This window comes from Nyctibius grandis, chromosome 7 (genome assembly GCF_013368605.1).
Source record: "Nyctibius grandis isolate bNycGra1 chromosome 7, bNycGra1.pri, whole genome shotgun sequence".
NCBI classification, from domain to species: Eukaryota; Metazoa; Chordata; class Aves; order Nyctibiiformes; family Nyctibiidae; genus Nyctibius; species Nyctibius grandis.
The window spans coordinates 2,306,155-2,325,618 of record NC_090664.1 but is presented as its reverse complement, the minus strand read 5'-3'; the positions used below and the strand labels follow the sequence as shown (position 1 = coordinate 2,325,618).

General features: G+C 40.3%; 1 protein-coding gene across 1 annotated transcript; it reads left to right on the top strand.

Annotated features, from left to right (window-relative positions):
* The first annotated feature begins 1,130 nt into the window (after positions 1–1,130).
* Positions 1,131–19,256, top strand: DCLK3 (doublecortin like kinase 3). Its single transcript, XM_068404861.1, has 4 exons — positions 1,131–3,016; positions 10,447–10,579; positions 11,500–11,667; positions 12,543–19,256. The coding sequence occupies exons 1-4, from the start codon at positions 1,418–1,420 to the stop codon at positions 12,737–12,739; spliced, it is 2,097 nt and encodes a 698-aa protein (XP_068260962.1). The 5' UTR covers positions 1,131–1,417; the 3' UTR covers positions 12,740–19,256.
* The last annotated feature ends 208 nt before the right edge of the window (positions 19,257–19,464 follow it).

Sequence of the window (19,464 nt, the reverse complement as noted above, 5' to 3'; positions counted from 1 at the left end):
GAACAGCAGAAGTATTAAACGGAGTTGGAAGCCCTCTGTCATCTCATTCTGAAAGTTTATTTCTTGAGGCTGAAAAGAATTGCATTATAATCAAGTTTTAATAAGTACAAGAAATCAGAGTACTTGAAGAGGACATTTTTATTCTTAGCTTATTGTTGTGTTTATAGACAGTGAATTATGTTATAGCTCGGCTTGTCCCTAACCATGTGTTATGTTTTCAGTTCTTCCTTTTCAGAATTACACATAAAGAATGGCACTGTTTTCTTTGGGTGGTGTTCTAAGATGAATATCTGAGGGGAAAATTGTTAATGTCCCTAGAGGATATTCAGGACTTTGTGTGATTTTACATAATTTTTAGAATAAAAAAGTCAAACCAAAATATTGGAAAACTAGGACTCCAATTATCAAACACAACTAAGATGGCCTTTCTTTAAGGAAAAAAATTAAAGTATGTTACTATTAAATGTAATATAAAATTGCTGTAAAATGATAGCAAAAGTAATACTTTTTATAAGAATCTCATTTACTTAATTTGTTATAGAAGTCTAGAAACTAAATGAATGGTCCAGGGAAAGTGAAGAAGAGATGATTATTTGTAAGAAAATAAGGTTGCAGACACACAGCCATCTGGTAGCAATTTTAAACCAGAAGTAATTAATTTCTTTTACTTCATGCAATGTAATTGCAGAACTTGTTGCCACAGGGTTTACAGAGGCCAAAATTGTAACTGGGTTCAGAAAGGAATTGAATGAGTTCATGGTAGGTAGATTCATAGGAGGATGCTAAACAATCTGGATGCAATCCTGACACAAGTAACCCCATTTTTGAGGATTTCTGGAAGATGGGAGAATTTAGGAGAAGGATCTATTTGTTTCCATCATTATTATTTTTTTAATAGCATTTCTCTGTCACAAGGTACATTTACATTTTTTCACATACTTGAAAATGTTTGTAGTTGCGTGTATGTGGAGTTACTCCTTAGTGGCTGTTAAAAGTTCTTTATAAGCATTGAGTGCACCTACCCTTACTCTCTGAGGTCACATACACTGATATGTAGAAAACTCTTACTCAGAAAGATCTGATGATGCAAAATGAATAATGTACCTGCTCTTTGTTTGCTTCAGGACGCCAAGGCTTGTTTGACCATTCGTCACACAACGGAAGCTCAAAAGTAAAAGAGAGGAAACTACAGGGCACGTGCCCTCCTGTTGGTTGTGGAAACTATGGAAAACCATGTTTGAGTGAAAGCAGTCATAGGTCCCCGTTTTTTAATCCCCGTAATGGTTTTCACACGATACATTCAGAGCACAGTCCTGTGAAGCCAAGGATTATTACAGTGGTGAAACCCGGTGGACGCACGCTCAGAAGGATAACCTTGCTTCTCAACAGGAGATCGGTCCAGACCTTTGAACAGCTGATGGCTGACATTTCAGAAGCTCTGGGATTTCCACGCTGGAAGAATGACCGTGTGAGAAAGCTTTACAATCTGAGAGGCAGAGAAATACGAAGCGTTTCTGACTTCTTCGGGGAAGGTGATGCATTCATAGCTATGGGGAGGGAGCCCCTCACTTTGAAGAACCTGGAGGTGGTATTACAAGAACTTTATCCTGAAAATCCTTACGCTGCCGGTGCTGCCATTCAGCAGAACGAGGAGCAGTCCCAAAAACTGAAGAGCAGGCTGTATGACATGGCTTCGAAAGTGGACAGTGGCTTTGATGAGACAGAAATTACCAAGAACTGCAGCGATGGCGTGTCTCCCAAACGAGTGGCTGGACATGAAGGAAAAAGTCAAGCCAAGACAAAGCAAGAGGAAAAAATGAGAACCAAAAAAAAGTGGACTAGAGAGGGCTGGGGTGGTGAACAAGGAGTGAAGCCTTCTAGAAACACCCGAGAAAGCGAGAGGTACCTTAGCCATGAGAAGAGGAGTCCTGAGGAGGAATTAGAAGAGAGTTCAGAGGAGGTGGTGAGGTGTGACAAGTGTGAACAGGAGAGACAGGCCAGACAAAAGTTACAAAGGGAAAGGTGGGCTGCGGCCTCATTTGAGATCAGAGACCTGAACACAGGCGTGTGTCAGAGGTACCACGTAGAAAGAAACGCAAAAATCGGGAATTGCCGAAAATCTTCAGAAACTTGTCAGGAAGGTGAGGAAGTTGGTTGGAAAGATAATGGCTGTAGGAGGATATGGAAGCCCCTACATAGGAATGTTAATGAAGGGCTGGAGAAGCAAAAAAGGAGCATTGAGAAGGAAAGGGATGTGGAGAAACAGGAAAACCATGTGAAGGAAGTAGTAAAAATCAAGAAGAATGCTGTAGAAGGGCTGCAGCTGACTCGTGAAGCAAAGGAAGAGAATGGAAGTAGCTGCATAATGAACCAGAGTGGTTGGCTAAAAAAAGACAGCCCGAGGGATGCTGAGAAATTATCAAAAACACATAGGGAGGGCAGAGAGGGACAAAGGGCTAAAGAGGAGGGTGCCAGAAGAGAGGGGAATATCACCTGTAGAGAGAGTGACATGACGCGACGAGAAAAAACAGGGGAGCGCAGAGTGAATAAAGAAGAAAACAAGGCTCAGGGACTGGAAAACATAAGCCGGAGGCATGCCATTAAAACCAGAACTGATGTGGAAAAACACTATGAGATTGGCAGAACTATTGGGGATGGGAACTTTGCAGTGGTGAAGGAATGTCGCCACTGTGACTCCAATCAGATCTACGCCATGAAAATTGTTGATAAATCCAAGCTGAAGGGGAAAGAGGATATGATGGAAAGTGAAATTCTGATCATTAGAAGTCTCTCTCATCCCAATATAGTAAGCTTAATTGAAGTGTATGAGACAGAAGCTGAGATCTACCTAATCCTGGAGTATGTCCCAGGAGGGGACTTGTTTGATGCAATCATAGAAAGTGTGAAGTTCACGGAGCATGATGCTGCTGTCATGATCACTGACCTGTGTGAAGCACTGGTTTATATTCACAGCAAGAACATTGTCCACAGGGACCTCAAACCAGAGAATCTTTTGGTAGGTATTGGCAAACGTATCGCATATGTGAATGAATTTATTTTGAATTTATTTTCCTTTTAGTTACGGATCTTTGAATATTTTTAAGCAAATACTGTGCAGAGATAATGTGCTGTGGCAGGAATGTTTGGAAAAATGAGTACAATTTTGAAGGGAAATTACCATTACAGTTTACTTCATGTAGATCTGCTGTGCGTTGCGGATAGCAGTGCTTGCAGATAGAAATTCAAACAAAAATGACTTAGCTTTCAGGGGTAGTGAGCATTTGTATTTTTCTGGAAATCACGTCTGTTACATAGCATCTGACTTTTAGCTATGCAAGGATGAATTTTTTTTTTGCATGAAGCATGCACTGAATCATAAGGCATCTTCCTTGCAGACCAAAATTTCTTAAAATTGCTAATTTAGCTTATTTATTGGATAGACTTTTTGTCCACTGCAGTCACACATCTTGCAGACTGCTGTGCTAGTCCCCTACTGTAGTGATTTCTGTGTTGTGACAACTTATTTTCTTAGGAGCAGAAGTACCATGCAGTTGATTGAAATAATCTGACAGTAAATGTGAATGTTTTGGTGAGATACAGCACTAAAGTCAACTCAAATACTAACTTCAAGCCAAAGAGAAAAGTTCTTTTTTCCAACACATTTCTCAGGCTGCATTCTTTGCATCCAGCACTGAAGTCAATAGTTACTCATATGTGTGAATATGCATAGAAATGTTTGCAGTATTGATGCTTGACAAGACACCCATTGTAGAACAGTAACAGTAAGCAACTCTCCCTTGCTAATTGTGCTACACTCTGGTGCTAGGGTTCCAAATTTCCTGAGAGATACTGAATATTGGCCAGTCTAAAAATAGGATTTGATCTGCTGGTGGAAGGTCAGAGTTAGCCAGAAAAAAAGATAATAGATTATTTAGTCCTATGTGCAATTCAGTTCTTTAAGGGAATTATTTCTGGGAAGAAGTAAGTGTGAATTTCTAGAGAAAAGCCGCAGTGTAGCCTGTATGACATGTAGAAGTTGAACAAGGCTGGACCTTTTGACTAACCAATAGCATCTATACTAGGTCCTGCTATGCATCCTGCTTAGTCTGATGAAAATCCTTGGCGTGTGGTCTGTGTGTAAATAACAGATGATGAGTGCAAGTGGCTGGTTTGCAGGAAGAAGTGTGCATCTGGGCCCTGCTTTCACGCCTTGTTTTGCCATTAGAACAAAACCTCATTTAGAACTGCAGGGCTTTCTTCCAGAAGCTGATTTTCCATTATGAACCAGGCTCCGCTCCTGCCTATTTGCTGAAAATAAGCTAGTGCGTGTGAAACACCTGAGACCAGATGCTTCATTTCCTTCTATAATATGTAATCATCACAGTGATGCTGGTAAGCAAAGAGGTGTGATACAGATCCGTTCTGGGTGTTTTCACATTTAGTTCACAGCACCACAAAACAGAGATTGCTGGGCAGTGGCAAAGGTTTGTGGCACTTAAATAATCGTGTTGCCCATTCTGACAGTTAGAAAATATTTTTCAAGCACACACTGGCCCGTAGCCGCAGGTATTTTGTCATATGAGAACAGTGTTACCCAAACACTGTGGGAAAGAAAATTGTACCTGTTCCAGTTTCACCTTGCTGCTAATTGTCCATGAACACCTGTATTAATATCATTTACATAAAGCATCCTTTTGAAAAGTTAGTCTGTTCAACAAGCCAGATGAGTTTATAAGCTCTTAATAGTGTTGGATAGCTCACATGCTATCTAATAAGCATCCCTACAAATACAGGAGATCTGAGCAAGTTTCTGGCTTTTCTGACTTGTTAATGTGCTGCCTCTGACTCCTCAGAGTGACTGGAGCAGTAGCAGCAGAGTAGGAAGGAGAGCTGCCACTAATCTTAACGTCAGCCAGTGCTGAACAGTAACAAACAGCACTGAAGCAAATTTCATGGGTTCATCTGCTGTTGGTGGGTCACGAGCTGGAGAGGAGGCACAGTGCTGGAAGTGCTGGCATCCTGCAGGGATGTCCTTGGTGGTGGGATACCTCTTGCTTCAGATTCCTACACTGCAGATATTTAAGTCTGAATTAGTCTCCCTGGACTTTCTTTGTACACAGAGAACAGAAATAAGTACGTACTTTTAGGCTGTTTACTTTGTTTGTCCTACTTTGGTCAGGTGAGCCCTGTCCTTTCTTGTCAGCTGCTTTTCCATACTTCCTAACCCTTTCCAGCAAATGGGGAATGGAAAAGATCTTTAGTCTGTTTTACTAAGGAAATCTGTTTGGCTGCTGTGAACTTGTTTTGTGTGAGAATCTAACCCTGCTGCTAGTGACCTTTGAACCTACTGGCTAATTTCCATCAGAGCTGACAGAAAAGCAGCAAACTGGGGAAAAAAAATTTCCATAAGTTTCATGACAATAAGCAGCAGGGGAAAGAAGGGAAACCATTTCTGTCCCTACAGAGGAAAAGGTGGAAATACACTTTGATGTCTAGTGAGTTGCAAAATTATTGACACAGGAGAGAGTTGGAAACCTGGATTAATTATTAGTTCACTGCACTACTGTTCCTCTTATGGAACTGTCATGTAGTTATAAACTTCTTTAACAGTCCACCATCATCCTTTCTTGTTTTCCCCCTGCCTCTTTCACTGCTGTGTCTGTCCACAACAATCAGACTCCTTGCAGCGTAGCTGTGAGGCAGAAGGGTAGTGACTTGCGCTACAAAACCAAAATCTCTTTGACAGCTGGTGTGAAGACAGCTGCTCCGACTCCCTCCCATCTGCTAACAGAATCACCTCATTTAGGACTAGGTGTTCAGCAAGAAAACCTTTGCTACCAAGGAGGAGCAATGTGGTGTATTTGGTCCCACAAAAGATGCCTGTCACTTCTTTAATGCTACCTGGAGGAGCAAAATTTGTTGGCAAGGTTTTTAGCTAAGGGACTGTTTAATTCTACAGGTGCTGGCATTTCGTGACTTCTGAGTGAGAAATTAATTTCAAAGCGTAGTGGTGTTTTTCCAGGTTATAGCTGTAAAAGACACAAAGTCACCTCCTTGTCCCCTTTTAGGAGGAAGGGGGAAGGTTGTATTTGTGATTATATACCCATCTCCTTGTACATGTCCCAAACGTACTAATGTGGTAATTGTTTAACATTCAGCTCCATAAATAATGTAAGTGTTGCAGCTTTTAATGCATTTGAGCTTTTTCACCCCCCTTCTTTTTCTCTTTCTCAAATTTTCTTATAGGTATGAGAACTTCAAGTGTAGCCTTTCTGTCCTTTAACTTTGCTTTTGTGACACTATTTACAAATACACAAAGCACTGTCAGAGGTTTCCGAGTGTGTTTGAGTTCAAATCCTGTTGAACCAGTTACCTGCCAGGAGCTTTCAGTCTGATAAACCTACATAGGGAATTTTCTGTAAGATTTTTCATAGAGATTCTTCTAGCTAGCAGCAGGGAATGTCTGAAACTCAAACGTGTGAGCAGTGCTTTTTCTTTAGCTCTACATATTTCTAATATACAAAACATCCCATGGGCTAGCTTGCTTTCATAATGTATATAAGAAAAATCTGTGCTACCACATATATGTGCATACAGAGAAATATTAATGCTATAAATCATCTTAAACGCCCTGGTGGATTTCATAAGGTAGGTATGAAAACAAACAAGAGCACGAAGAACTGGGAGTCATCAACAGACAGGAGAAAAGGAAAAGATCGATTTATCCCTTCTTTGAAGATGAACTTGGCTTTGTATTAGTGTATTATAATCTTCTGGATGTATGGCTGGGATAGCTAGAAATCCTCAGACTATTCTGATATCCTGCTACAGCATCTGCATTTGGGAGAGTAGTGAGCAGTTCTGACTGCCTTTAGTCCAAGACTACCAGATAGTGGCTTCCCTTGCAGCTGAAGGACGTAAGTAGTTGTATGGCCTAAACTGGCTGTCTGTAGAAAGTGTAATTAACTCTATAGGCAGGTAAAACAAGGCAACACTTTTAAATGGACTTTTGGGACAATTCTTTGTAGTCTTGAATGCAGGAGCAATAATAACTGTCTTTTAGGTGTCACAGTAAGGCTAGTATGTCCATTTAATGTTACCATTTTTGCTTTGTTCTCACCATTTCACAGAGCACATACTGTAGATGTCAGAGGCTAGATTTCTCTTGAGCAGGTTGTACGTTTCTCTGATACTGCTATGAGTAAGTAGTCTGGCTGCAGGAAGGAATAAAAGCAACCTGAGAAGCTTTTGCTTCTACAGTGAAGGATATTTGTATGCTCAAGGTGATGCCAGGTGCTGGAAAGGTAGACTGGAGAGTACAAAGTTGGGGATGAAGGCAACGCTCACTCTGCCTGAGCTGACTTTGAGTTGTTCTGAGCGTAGTGGTAGTGAAGATGCTGAGGAGTTCAGGGCTGAGGTTTTCAGGCGTGCTGACAGGTTACATGCTGTCTTTGAAATGATTGTCAGAAAGCTGTGAAAATATACCCGTGGTGCATGCTGTTCCTACCTGTTTGGTTGTTAAGTAAAATGAAGGCTCAGTGGTTTTGTCCTGGAAGAACAGATGGTGCAGTGTTGCCACCTTGTGCTGTGATGAGAGATGAGTCTGGCATCCTGATAAAAGAAAGTACAACAGCGTATTTTACAAAGCAAGACATTTCCTGCTGATTTGGGGACTGGGATTAAGACCAGTGTGTTCTCCACCCTCCCCACCCCCCTGCTGGTTTCTAAAAATCTTAATAAACATTTCAGTATTATTTGTCTTAGTACAGCAGCATACAGGGTATTAGTTGAAATTCCATGTGACATAATTTTCATGTATGATTTTAAGAGCTTTATTTATACAACAGAAAAAATATATTCATACTCATATTTTCTTCGTACATATAAAATCGAGCATTTCAATTGTGAGTTTTTATAGCATTCCAGCGCTATTACCCCTACTGCTAGAATAGAAATCCTGTGGATAGATGCTGCTCTAGAAAGTAACTGTTACCTTTGTAATTTATTTTTCATTTTTGTCAGCTGTGGTGTCCACAGTGCACCATGGCAAAAAATCATCGTGAAGTTGACTAATGTAATAGAGAAAATGGCTATAGCATTTTAGCTTTCTCCTGCAGAAGTTTTGACTGCATGGTTGTAGTAAATTTTATTTTCAGTTTTCTTAGAAAAACAGAAAAAAAGCCTAAATGTTTTGCTTAATCAAAGCGAGAAGAGTGTTTGTATTTTCTATAAAGAAGATAAAAAGGGATTAGTAGGCTGTAATGTATTATTTTGTAATATAATATTTTTTCTTAAAAAAAAAAAAGAAACCCCAAAACTTTTTGTTTTATCAAAATTGGATGAGTGCTTACAGTTTCTATAAAGATGATAAATGGGGATTGGTCAGCTGTAATGTAGGAGAGCAAATTTTGTCCCGTCTCTGCCCTTAGTTGTCCTGTAATAGAGACCATCTTGAATTTTTGACTTTCTCAAGCACTGTCTGATGGCAAAGTCTGAAGTGGTAAAGCATGGAGTATACCTGTCGCACTATACTCCTGTTTGTCCCTTCAAAACCGGAGTCCAGATTTCCTGGGCTTTCTTGTAGACATTTTAGCTGCTGATCTTTTCCCCATAGTTCCAAGAGACATAATTTTTCATTTAAAGCAAATTCATTACATTTTTTTACCTCTTAAAGAATATTTGAATATCAGTCACCAATATTAAGAATACTGATGTGTTTAATTATACTGCTTCATTCTTCATGACTTGGCCTTTGAATGTAGAATCATAGAACAATTTGGGTTGGAAGGGACCTTTAAAGGTCATCTAGTCCAACCCCCCAGCAATGAGCAGTGACATCTTTAGATGGGGTTGCTCAGAGCCCCATCGAACCTGACCTTGACTGTTTCCAGGGATGGGGCATCTACCCCCTCTCTGGGCAACCTGTTCCAGTGTTTCACCACCCTCATTGTAAAAAATTTCTTCCTTATATCTAGTCTGAATCTACCCTCCTTTAGTTTAAAACCATGGCCCCTTGTCCTATCGCTATAGACCCTACTAAAAAGCCTGTCTGCATCTTTCTTATAAGCCCCCTGTAAGTATTGAAAGGCTGCAATAAGGTGTCCTTGGAGCCTTCTCTTCTCCAGGCTGAACAACCCTAACTCTCTCAGCCTTTCCTTATAGGAGAGATGTTCCATCCCTCTGATAATTTTGTGGCCCTCCTCTGGACCCGCTGCAACAGGTCCAAGTCTTTCCTGTGCTGAGGACTCCAGAGCTGGACGCAGTCCTTCAGGTGAGGTGTCACCACCATGGAGTAGAGGAGCAGAATCACCTCTCTTGACCTGCTGGCCATACTTCTTTTCATGCAGCCCAGGATACGGTTGGCTTTCTGAGGTGCGAGTGCACATTGCCAGCTCAAGTCCAGCTTTTCATCCACCAGTACACCCAAGTCCTTCTCCACAGGGCTGCTCTCAATCCCTTCATCCCCCAGCCTGTATTGATACTGGGGCTTGCCCTGACCCAGGTGCAGGACCATGCACTTGGCCTTGTTGAACTTCATGAGGTTCACACAGGCCCACTTCTTGAGCTTGTCCAGGTCCCTTTGGATGGCATCCCGTCCCTCAGGCCTGTCAACTGCACCATTCAGCTTGGTGTCATCTACAAACTTGCTGAGGGTGCACTTGATCCCACTGTCTATGTCATTGACATATTTTGTTTCTTAAAATAGTGTTTCATTAACTGCATTACAAATTAACGCTAGACACCCATGCATACAAAATTAGAATGGGAAGAAGAGTTTTGGTTATTTTCCAGGTGGTTGTAGGAGATGGGAACTGCTGAAAAGACCCATTTAGGAGGACATTCTGCATGGATCAATTTCTCCAGCTCTCACTATGTGATGACTGTGACTCATTTATTTTCAGGGCAGAAGGTAGAGTAGCAGAGTAACTTGCAAAGAAAGTAAAGCTTTTGTTTGTTTGGGGGTTGTTTTTTTTTTTTGTTATACTAGTATGATGGAGATAGGTTTTTCCAGTGACACTGTAAAGTCAGTAGATTGCCTGGGAATATCGCATTTAAGCATAAAGACACCCACAGCATTCTTCTTTGCTTTCCCAGGGGAAAAGAAGAGTTTACTTTCCCGAGAGGAAATAATAACATTTAATTGATTCTTGGTTATTTTTTGTCTTCTTCCTTTTAGTTTCTTGAAAATTACAGTGTGCCAGAGTTTGTGGAGCAAAGTTTTCTTTTTCTGTTATTACTTGTCCTCTTAGATATAGCCACCCTCTTAGTATATGGGGGAAAGAACACTTTCTGAACACAGTTTCTCAAAATGTTTCCATTTCATGTTGCTTTACTTGAAGTCACTATTATTAGAACGTTTTCCTGCTTATTATTAACTATTTCTTTTATCTTTTGCTGTCTAAAAATGCATCTGGACTAAATATATGTATTTTTCGTTGAGTATAGGTTCAGCATAATGCAGATAAATCTACTACACTGAAACTAGCAGATTTTGGCCTTGCAAAGCAGGTTACAAAACCCATATTTACTGTGTGTGGAACACCAACGTATGTTGCCCCTGAAATACTTGCTGAGAAGGGTGAGTGTATATATTTATAATCGATCGTAAATCATACAATTACTCTGAACTTTCTAAACATGGAAATATTCCAGAATGTTTCAACCTACTGATATGTCTTTGGAGGGTAGGAGGTTGGCTAGCAGTGTAATCTGTGAAAGGAAACCTTGTAGCTTTTGACAAACACAAGCATGACATCAGTCACGTTTGCATTATTAATGTCTATGATAATATAACACTGATTTCCAAGCAGACAAGCCATAAAATATCATAGAAGGTAATTGCTGAAGTGGGGAAACGAGCAGAAGTTCATGTTGCAGCCTGAGGGTAGTCAGCCCCATTTCATGACTGTAACCCAAGAAACTTTCTGAGGGCCCTAATGATGCAAAAACATTGTGAACATGTGTGTTAAACGTGTGTAACAAGCCAAAACGTGTTTTGCATCAGAAGAGATTTTGGAGATTTCATATCCAAGAAGATTCATACCTGAAAAGGAGTCGGTTTTGTTGATGGCTCAAGCAAAGCTATTTCTGTTTTTTGTTCTGTGGAGCTGGGTTGCACATCTCCAGTTATATCCAGTTTCAGTGGAAACTTGGCACTCTCTTAGTGCTTTTTTGAGGGGAATCTGAGGAGGATTATTTTAGAAATATATGCTGTTTTCTCAATTAGTCTCCAGTTGACACTGGCCTTGTGAGACAGTGTTTGTGAAACATGTTGAAGAAAAGAGGCACTCTGTGAGAGCTGTAATTGTTAACAGGCAGAGCAGCTCGGCTTGTAAGCATGGTGTACCAGCCACTTATTCTTCTGCTGACCTCATCTTTTTGAGAAACTGAGCAGAGCTTCTGTGTTTCTTGGAAAATAGAATCAAAAAGAAACAGTTCCCTACCAGTTGTGAGTTTTCTTTCTAAACCAGGACTTTTGGTTTGTCTTTTCTTGCTTAGGCTATGGGCTCGAAGTAGATATGTGGGCAGCTGGTGTGATCCTTTACATTCTGCTCTGCGGTTTTCCCCCTTTTCGCAGTCAGGAACGTGATCAAGAAGAGCTGTTTCAGATCATACAGCTGGGTCACTATGAGTTCCTTTCCCCATACTGGGACAATATTTCTGCAGGTAAGCTTCAGCACATATTGCACATCTGAGAAGTGACAGACTTCTTCCCTGGAGTGGGAGGAATTCCCTTTTGTTCAGGACAGTGAGCTCAGTGAACTTGGGGATGTCTTACAGGTCTCTTTTGTGTGATTCTGTGTTTGTTTTAAATGTGAATTTGGTCCTCTGGTAGTATCCATGGCTGTGAATCTAAATATTAGGTCTGATGGATTTAGTGGCTTGCTCCCTTTCTGAGGCAAGAGCAAGGATTTTCCTCACCTTGCTTATATGAATTGTCTGTAGAAAAAGGTACCAAAATAATCCCCAGGGTTATGTTAGATTGTAAAGATGCACACAAAAATCTCAAAGGCTGAGGATGAAATCCTTGCTCTGCAGAATGCAGTGTGGATTTTCTGTTGAGATCAGTGGGGTCTGCATGGAGTAGTTTTTTCCCTTGTTGCAGACTAGTACAGTGTCTTTTATGCACTCTTCAGAATTAGAAACCCTAACCCCCTCTCTCCCTATACAGTCTTCTAAAGAACATGCTCAACAGCATTCTATGACTTTTATGCTCCTTGAGGGGTGAGACACCCAGTGCTAATTCCTGTGAATCTGAACACCTAGCCTGATGCTGTCAGCATGCTTTCAAGACTAAATTCCCTTTGCTTTCTCCTCTCTTTCTGAAGGGGAGAATGGTATCAGTAAAAGATATGTTGGGGATCTAACACCTCCTGTCACTAGTTCTAAATCCAGTTATTAGAATATCTCCCAGGGATAGTCACAAAAGTCATTATGGTAAAACTAGTAAGAAAAAACAAGACCATTTTGTGTAGGTACAGCTGTTAGGATCATCACATCACTGTTCTTTCCCTTCTCTCCTTTTCTTTCTTTCCTAACAGCAGCGAAAGACCTCATAACCAGGCTGTTGATAGTGGACCCTCAGAAGCGCTACACAGCACGACAAGTACTTCAGCACCCTTGGATCAGAACAGCTGGAAAAACTAACAGCAGAAATCTGCAGAGGGAAGTCACAATAAATATCGAGCGTCATTTCCGGGCCCAGCGCCGGAAGGAAGTTGCAGATGAGAACACATGAAATCTCTTCAAGCTCATGTAGTTTCTTTTTGTGGATAACAAATTATATGTTTTCTTTTCTACATTAATTGAGTCTTTTGATTCTGAGATTGTGAAGAAGGACAGAGATCAAATTTGCATCCACTTCTCTCTGATGTTACTTAGGAGTCTCTCTGTTGACAGCAGTGGGGACTAGATATTTCCTGGAGGGTATCTGTTATTTTTCTTTAAATACTGATTTGGGCTTTTACATTACAAAATGTATATCTTTTAGACGACAAATGTTTGCTTCTGTGGCTGACACTAGTGATGGCTGAAATGCTTTCTCTTGTCTCTTTTTGTATGATACCTTCCAGGAGTTTTGTGTTTATCATGTTTTGTGTTTATAATGTTTTCAAAATAGCTGTCTGTGTACACATCCTGCACTAATTCTCTAAAACTGTCTTTTCACCAATTCTTGCTAGCAATGGAGAAGGTGGAGGAATAAAAAAAAAAAGCAAATATATTCTTTAGCTGTAGGATATGTTAAATAAGCAGCAAGGTGCTATTTATTAAGTTGTGAGGGAAGAAAAATCCTTATAGACTTAATCAGATATTTTATGATACCTCCCTTGGCAACATCTTTCATTGGATGTTCTCAGGGCAATAGATAGTACAATGTTTCTGTTAAACTATGGTAGTGCTGTGTAGTATGGTAGTTTCATTTCTTTATGAGAAGTAGTGGGAGATATCATGGCTGATACCTTTTGAAGACTGTAATAATAACTTTCAAAGTGCTTTTCTTCCTACTCTGGGAAGTAGGAAGTTAAGCAATTCTACGGGAACTTCAGTTATTTTCCTGAAAGTGTATTTATGGAATGATAACCCAAGCATTTTTTCATACTGATTCTTTCCGTAGGAGCCATCCACGTGCATCTGTGACTCTTCTGTGCTGGAGAAGAGAAAGCTAGGAAGCTGCTTTTGTGACTGAAGTTAACCCTTACCTTCATAGTTCCCCTTTCCTCAATGCACTTCACAGCTGAATTGCTTTTTATACACTTTTTCAGTGTAATTTAGAAATTGTTTGGTTGTTTTCCTTTTTGCCTTCCCTGGAGACTCTTTCTCCTTTCTTCCGTGAGAATGGGCAATGGGATGAAATCACATTAAAATTCAACTTGGGAAAAAACAACAACTTGCTGGCTGCTCCCAGGGGAAGTGTCAGATGCTTCATTGCATATGTTTTTATAATTTGATTGGATGCAGTTTTAAAGAAGTCCTGGGGGGGGGAAATATACAGTCCTGAGATGGGCCGTACCTAGAACAGCTTTTGAATCTCAGAATTTTTGGTTAACTAATCAAATTCAAAAAGCACTTGAGCTCTCTGGTTTATAATGCTCTGTCCACAAGTTCCATGTGCTAGCAAATAATACTGACGTTAAAATATCAGTGGAATTCGTAGCTTCTAGAAATGAATGAGGGTATTTTACAATTGCAGAGCTGCTGCTCTGCCTATGTATTTCATAAAGAGAAATGCCAGAAGCATTTCAGAATCAGCAGAACATTTTCATAACCATGTGAACCAGAATATTATTTTTGGTGAGTGCTAATATTTCGTGTGAACTTTCTGAATTACCAAAAAGTGTGGGGTACTGTCATCATGTTTCTGTTTCAGCTTGTGACCATTTTGCTGCAAGAATGATGTATGAAAGTAGAGACAACTTGGCTCTTAAAGGAGAACTGCACTTTCAATTGAACTGGCTTATTTTTAATACATATTGGGATGAGACTTGCTGTGGAGTTCAAGCATTTGTGAAACAAACCAGTCGAATCTTTACTGTATGCCTGAGTAGTATCTATGTGATATGTCATACCTCTGCTTTAAAGGCCCTGAGTCAGGAAGACTTTCCCTTTTCTTGAAAACAAGAATGGATTTAAGTGCTTTCCTGAGTTAAGGCTATGTGTAACCTCATACTCTAAATGCGTTACATGGTCTTTGAGTACTAGTAATAACTTCTCTGTTAATTTGAGCTATTTTGGATAGGAAACTGTGGAAAAATAGCTTCTGACTTGCAATATTATATTTTGTAATTATCTTATTTTTAATATAGTCATTTAGGAATACAGTTTGAAGTGAGAAAAAGAATATTTTATCAGCAATGAATGAGACAGTTTGGAGATTGCGTTGTGAGTTGCCTTTTTCACCTTTAAGAACCTGTCTACAGCTGTATTCATAGTGCAGAAGATAGGGAATTTGCTTGTGATGAATATAAAAGTAATTATTTTTTTTTAAAGATTTTGTTTTTCTCTCAAGTTCTTTGGGTCCCAGACAGACTAAACATGGACTGCGCTGTGTGCTGTCACTGCATTGCATCTGTAAGTACAGACACTGCTGTGGCAGCGCTGAGGGACTGCTTTGTTGGTGTTGCTAATAGTCATGTGGAATTAGGCCCTCCTTCTTCAGGCTGGAGGCTGAAAAAGCTTCCAGGTGCTTCTCAGGGTTTTTGCCTCTTTCTTTCTCTTTTCTACCTAGATATTCCTTCTTTTCTCCCATTGCTTCCAGTGTTGTTGCTCTGCCTCTGTGCCGCTCTCAGGAGTCCAGGTCTCCAGTCATTCTGGTGTAAGTTGCTTGAAGCAATGAGAACACACATGATTTTGGTGAGCTCAGCCTCAAGCATTGCTTGCTGATGTTGAAAGCTAATAAGATTAGAGAGAACTGAGTCAAAAAAAAGCGTGAAAATCCCTTATTGGTCTCAAAGATCTCCAGTGTCCCCTCATCTCCTACTGCCTTTTCTTAAGCTTTTCTCTTCGCACTGTGTGACGTTCCAACACACACCTGGTCTTTACACTCTATAAGATAGTTTCTGATACATGAACCTGATTCACACTGTAGGGGTGAGGATTTTTGCTGTTCTTACTTCCTTTCTTGAGATTTTTCTAATGATTACTGTCTCCTTGGGTTCTGGAGTCATCTTCCCCTTATGCTTTTATTTCTTGATTGGTTCCTTTGTCTGTAGGAAGTCCGAGGAAACTCAAAGCTGGGGAGGATTAAAGTCTCACAGAGAGCAAGTTCTTGCTGATTTATTAGGAAGTAGAAATATCCATCCTTGCCCTTCATTAAATCTTTGTGATTTAGACTCTCACGTGGCCTTATACTCCACTGAAAGTAAAAGAAGTTATGGTGTCCCTAGCTTTTTAGATACTAACAATGAAGAAAGTCAGGAAGTACCACCAAGAAAAAGAAAAAAAAAACCAAATGCTAAGTGCAAAGTATGAATTCATATTGCAGACCTCAACAAAAAAGATCCACTTACAGAGGATTTGCTAGGTCTAAGGCAGCGGAAGGGAAGAACCTTTTTTTCTTCCTGCAAGTTTTTGTAAATCAGCTGAGTAAGAATCCTTTCATGCTTCTTAAAGGTGTTGGTCGATTCCTATCTCACAACCAGAGATCCTGACCGAGTTCTATTTATTCCAGGGTTATTTCATTGCTATCTGGTAATGACTATTAAAAAATTTTTCTCTCTAGAAACCAGAGACCCTGACTCTCTGTCATCTTCAACCATAGACTTGGCTATTCTCTAGTTGATGGCAGTTTTTAAGCACACTCTCATATTTTCGTGCCCTAACTGTAAGACTTCTCAGACTTTTGAGGCACCAAGATCCAAACATATAGAACTGGGTCATCAACATTTCATTTCCTAGTGACACACATGCCTCATAGTCAGAGTTGCTTTTTTTTTTTTTAATTACTGGGTCAGCATTTAAAACCACAGTCAAGGCTTTCAACTACAGTAGTGACAAAAGTGGTCACTGCAGGGTAGTTGGGGTCTGCGTAAGGATGTGCTACTCTGACATCAGACAAAGAGTCCTATGAAGCATTTTGAGCATCCTTGAAAGCCAGTGTTACTAGCTTTGTGCATCATAAACTTTCCTTGACTGTGTGAGCAGTTTCTGAACATTAAGTCCAGGCTTTTAGTGACTGCCTGTGACTGACAAACTAAGTAATAACTCCCTCCAGTGGTACATTTTCCACTGTTTAAAGATAAAGTGGTCCCTGGATGTCCCCCTCTATTTGTCTGCCAAGGTCAGCTTCTTCACTTTTATCTATGCCATCACATTTCATTGATCCTAGACCTCACCTATCTATTTTCTATCACCTATCATCTGCCTACTGTCATCTACCTCTCTTCTCCTCTCAGATGACTCCCATTACTGAAAGGTGATGAAATCTTCACATATTAATATGTTTTTCTTCAGGAAATACTAGCCTTAGAATTGGGAAATAGGAGTGGTGCCAGTGCAGGAAATGAGCAGAAATTTTTGAAAGCATTTAGGCATCTGAAAAGGTGCAAAATATACTAGCATTTCACATTGCATAGTGCATAACTGCCTTAAAATGAACAATGGGAATTTTGTCCTTGTATCTTTAGTCACCTAATATTTAAAAATGTGTGCCCCAGAGACTTGTGATTGAAACTTGGCAGTACAGCAGAGACTCTGTTTCCTCTGAGACTCTTAACTTTTGTTCAGGAATCTCTCTTTCTTTAGCTGCTCTGTGGAATACCTGAACTGAAAAGACGTTAAATCTCCTGTCTTTCTTCTGACTGGCATCATAGGTGGATTTCCCGTATCTCTGTTACTGCAATTGTTGGCTGTCGGGTGAGAGAGGGATAGTGGGATGTTATCCTCTGAGCTTGGGCTTTTTGAGTTATGGTCGTGTTGTGAAAGTGAAATGTCTGGAGTTGGCTGTTTGCTTTTCTGCAAGTATCCAGATTTGAGGCGGTATTTAGTCTGCTTGAGAATATAGTAAATTTAGAATCATAGAATAATTTAGGTTAGAAAAGACCTTTAAGGTCATCGAGTCCAACCTAACACTGCCAAGTCCACCACTAAACCATGTCCCTAAGTGCCACATCTACTCGTCTTTCAAATACCTCCAGGGCTGGTGACTCCACCACTTCCCTGGGCAGCCTGTTCCAATGCCTGATAACCCTTTCAGTGAATAATTTTTTTACTAATACCCGATCTAAACCTCCCCTGGCACAACTTGAGGCCCTTTCCTCTAGTCCTATCACTTGTTAGTTGGGAGAAGAGACCAACACCCACCCCACTACAACCTCCTTTCAGGCAGTTGTAGACAGCGATAAGGTCTCCCCTCTCCTTTTTTTCCAGTCTAAACAACGCCAGTTCCCTCAGCTCTGTTCTCCAGACCCTTCACCACCTTCGTTGCCCTTCTTTGGACTCACTCCAGCACCTCAATGTCTGTCTTGTAGTGAGGGGCCCAAAACTGAACACAGTGTTCAAGGTGCAGCCTCACCAGTGCTGAGTACAGGGGGACAACACTTCCTTAGTCCTGCTGGCCGCACTGTTTATGATACAAGCCAGGATGCTGTTGGCCTTCTTGGCCACACTCCTGGCTCATATTCAGCTGTCTGTTGACCACCACCCCCAGGTCCTTTTCCGCTGGGCAGCTTTCCAGACACTCTTCCCCAAGCCCTGTAGCATTGCATGGGGTTGTTGTGACCCAAGTGCAGGACCTGACACTTCGCCTTGTTAAATCTTGTACAATTTGCTGTGATTATAAACTGATCTTCCCAAAGACAAGTAAGTATCAGTCTGAAATCTTCCTTCTATCATTTCATCTGTCGCCTAGATTTCTCTTAATTTAAGCAATGTATGGAAAATGCTTTTTATGTTGCTGGGCATGCATTTTCCTGTCCTCTCTGACCCCACCTGTACAGTTCTTTACTGTTGACATCCTTGCTTCTGAAAGGAATATGGGCACTTTAACTGGGCTGACAGTGTGTATTGGCACTGTTTGTTCTACAATATGGTTTGTTTGCAACTGGGCTGAAGGTGTCATTTTCTAAGTTAAAAAACATTATAGACTTCAGCAGAAAAGTGGTTGTTCCCCACCCTGGATAAAGGAAAAACTATAAGGTGGATGCTATATTTCAATCTTCTTTCCAATAAATTGGGAAACAATTGCATGGCCAAGTATTTTGAGTTGGTTTTTTTTTATGCTGACAATTTATCTATTTGGGAAATGCTTGTTTTAAAAGGTTTGCAATGTCATTAAGTATTGTGTGCACCTTCATTTATACTTAGAAGGACCCATTCTAATGCTGCAGTCCTTTGAATACTTACATATGTGTTTTTCTTTGCTGCTGTATGTAATCCCATTAAAACCAACACAATTCTTTGCAAAACTGGAGCTGAGATTCATTCTAACACCATTTTTTGTCCCTGTACTGCATTAATCACGTCTGCTATGATGTTAGAGCAATCATGACAAGCAGAGCTAGCTTTGTTGAAGCTTAATGCACACAGAACTGAATTTTCCCATCATTAATTCTTCTGCAACATTGAAGTTTGTTTAGAAAAAGGTTTGCTTTGTGGACACAGGCATTCTAGTTGAAATTGAGTTGATTGCAAAAGTGACTTTTTCAAAGGACAGTTTCTTAGTAGCTTGTGTATGTTTCAGTTCTGTTATTAAAGATGATCTTTTCCTGCAGGCCTGCAGTATCAGCTGAAGCAGTGGAAATAAAAATGCATCTAATGTATCAATGGTGTTTTCGAAGAAGCTACCTTCTCTGAATGTGAGCATGTGTGATAAAGTGGCTGCTGGTGAGAACCAGTACAGGCTTTCATTTAGTACATATTGGTACTTAAAGAGACCCCAGCCTCCTCACTGCTCTTAAAATAACTGTAGACTGTTAGGAATGACTGACTTTTATGATAATCACACAAATTTATTGTAGTGCATTTGAA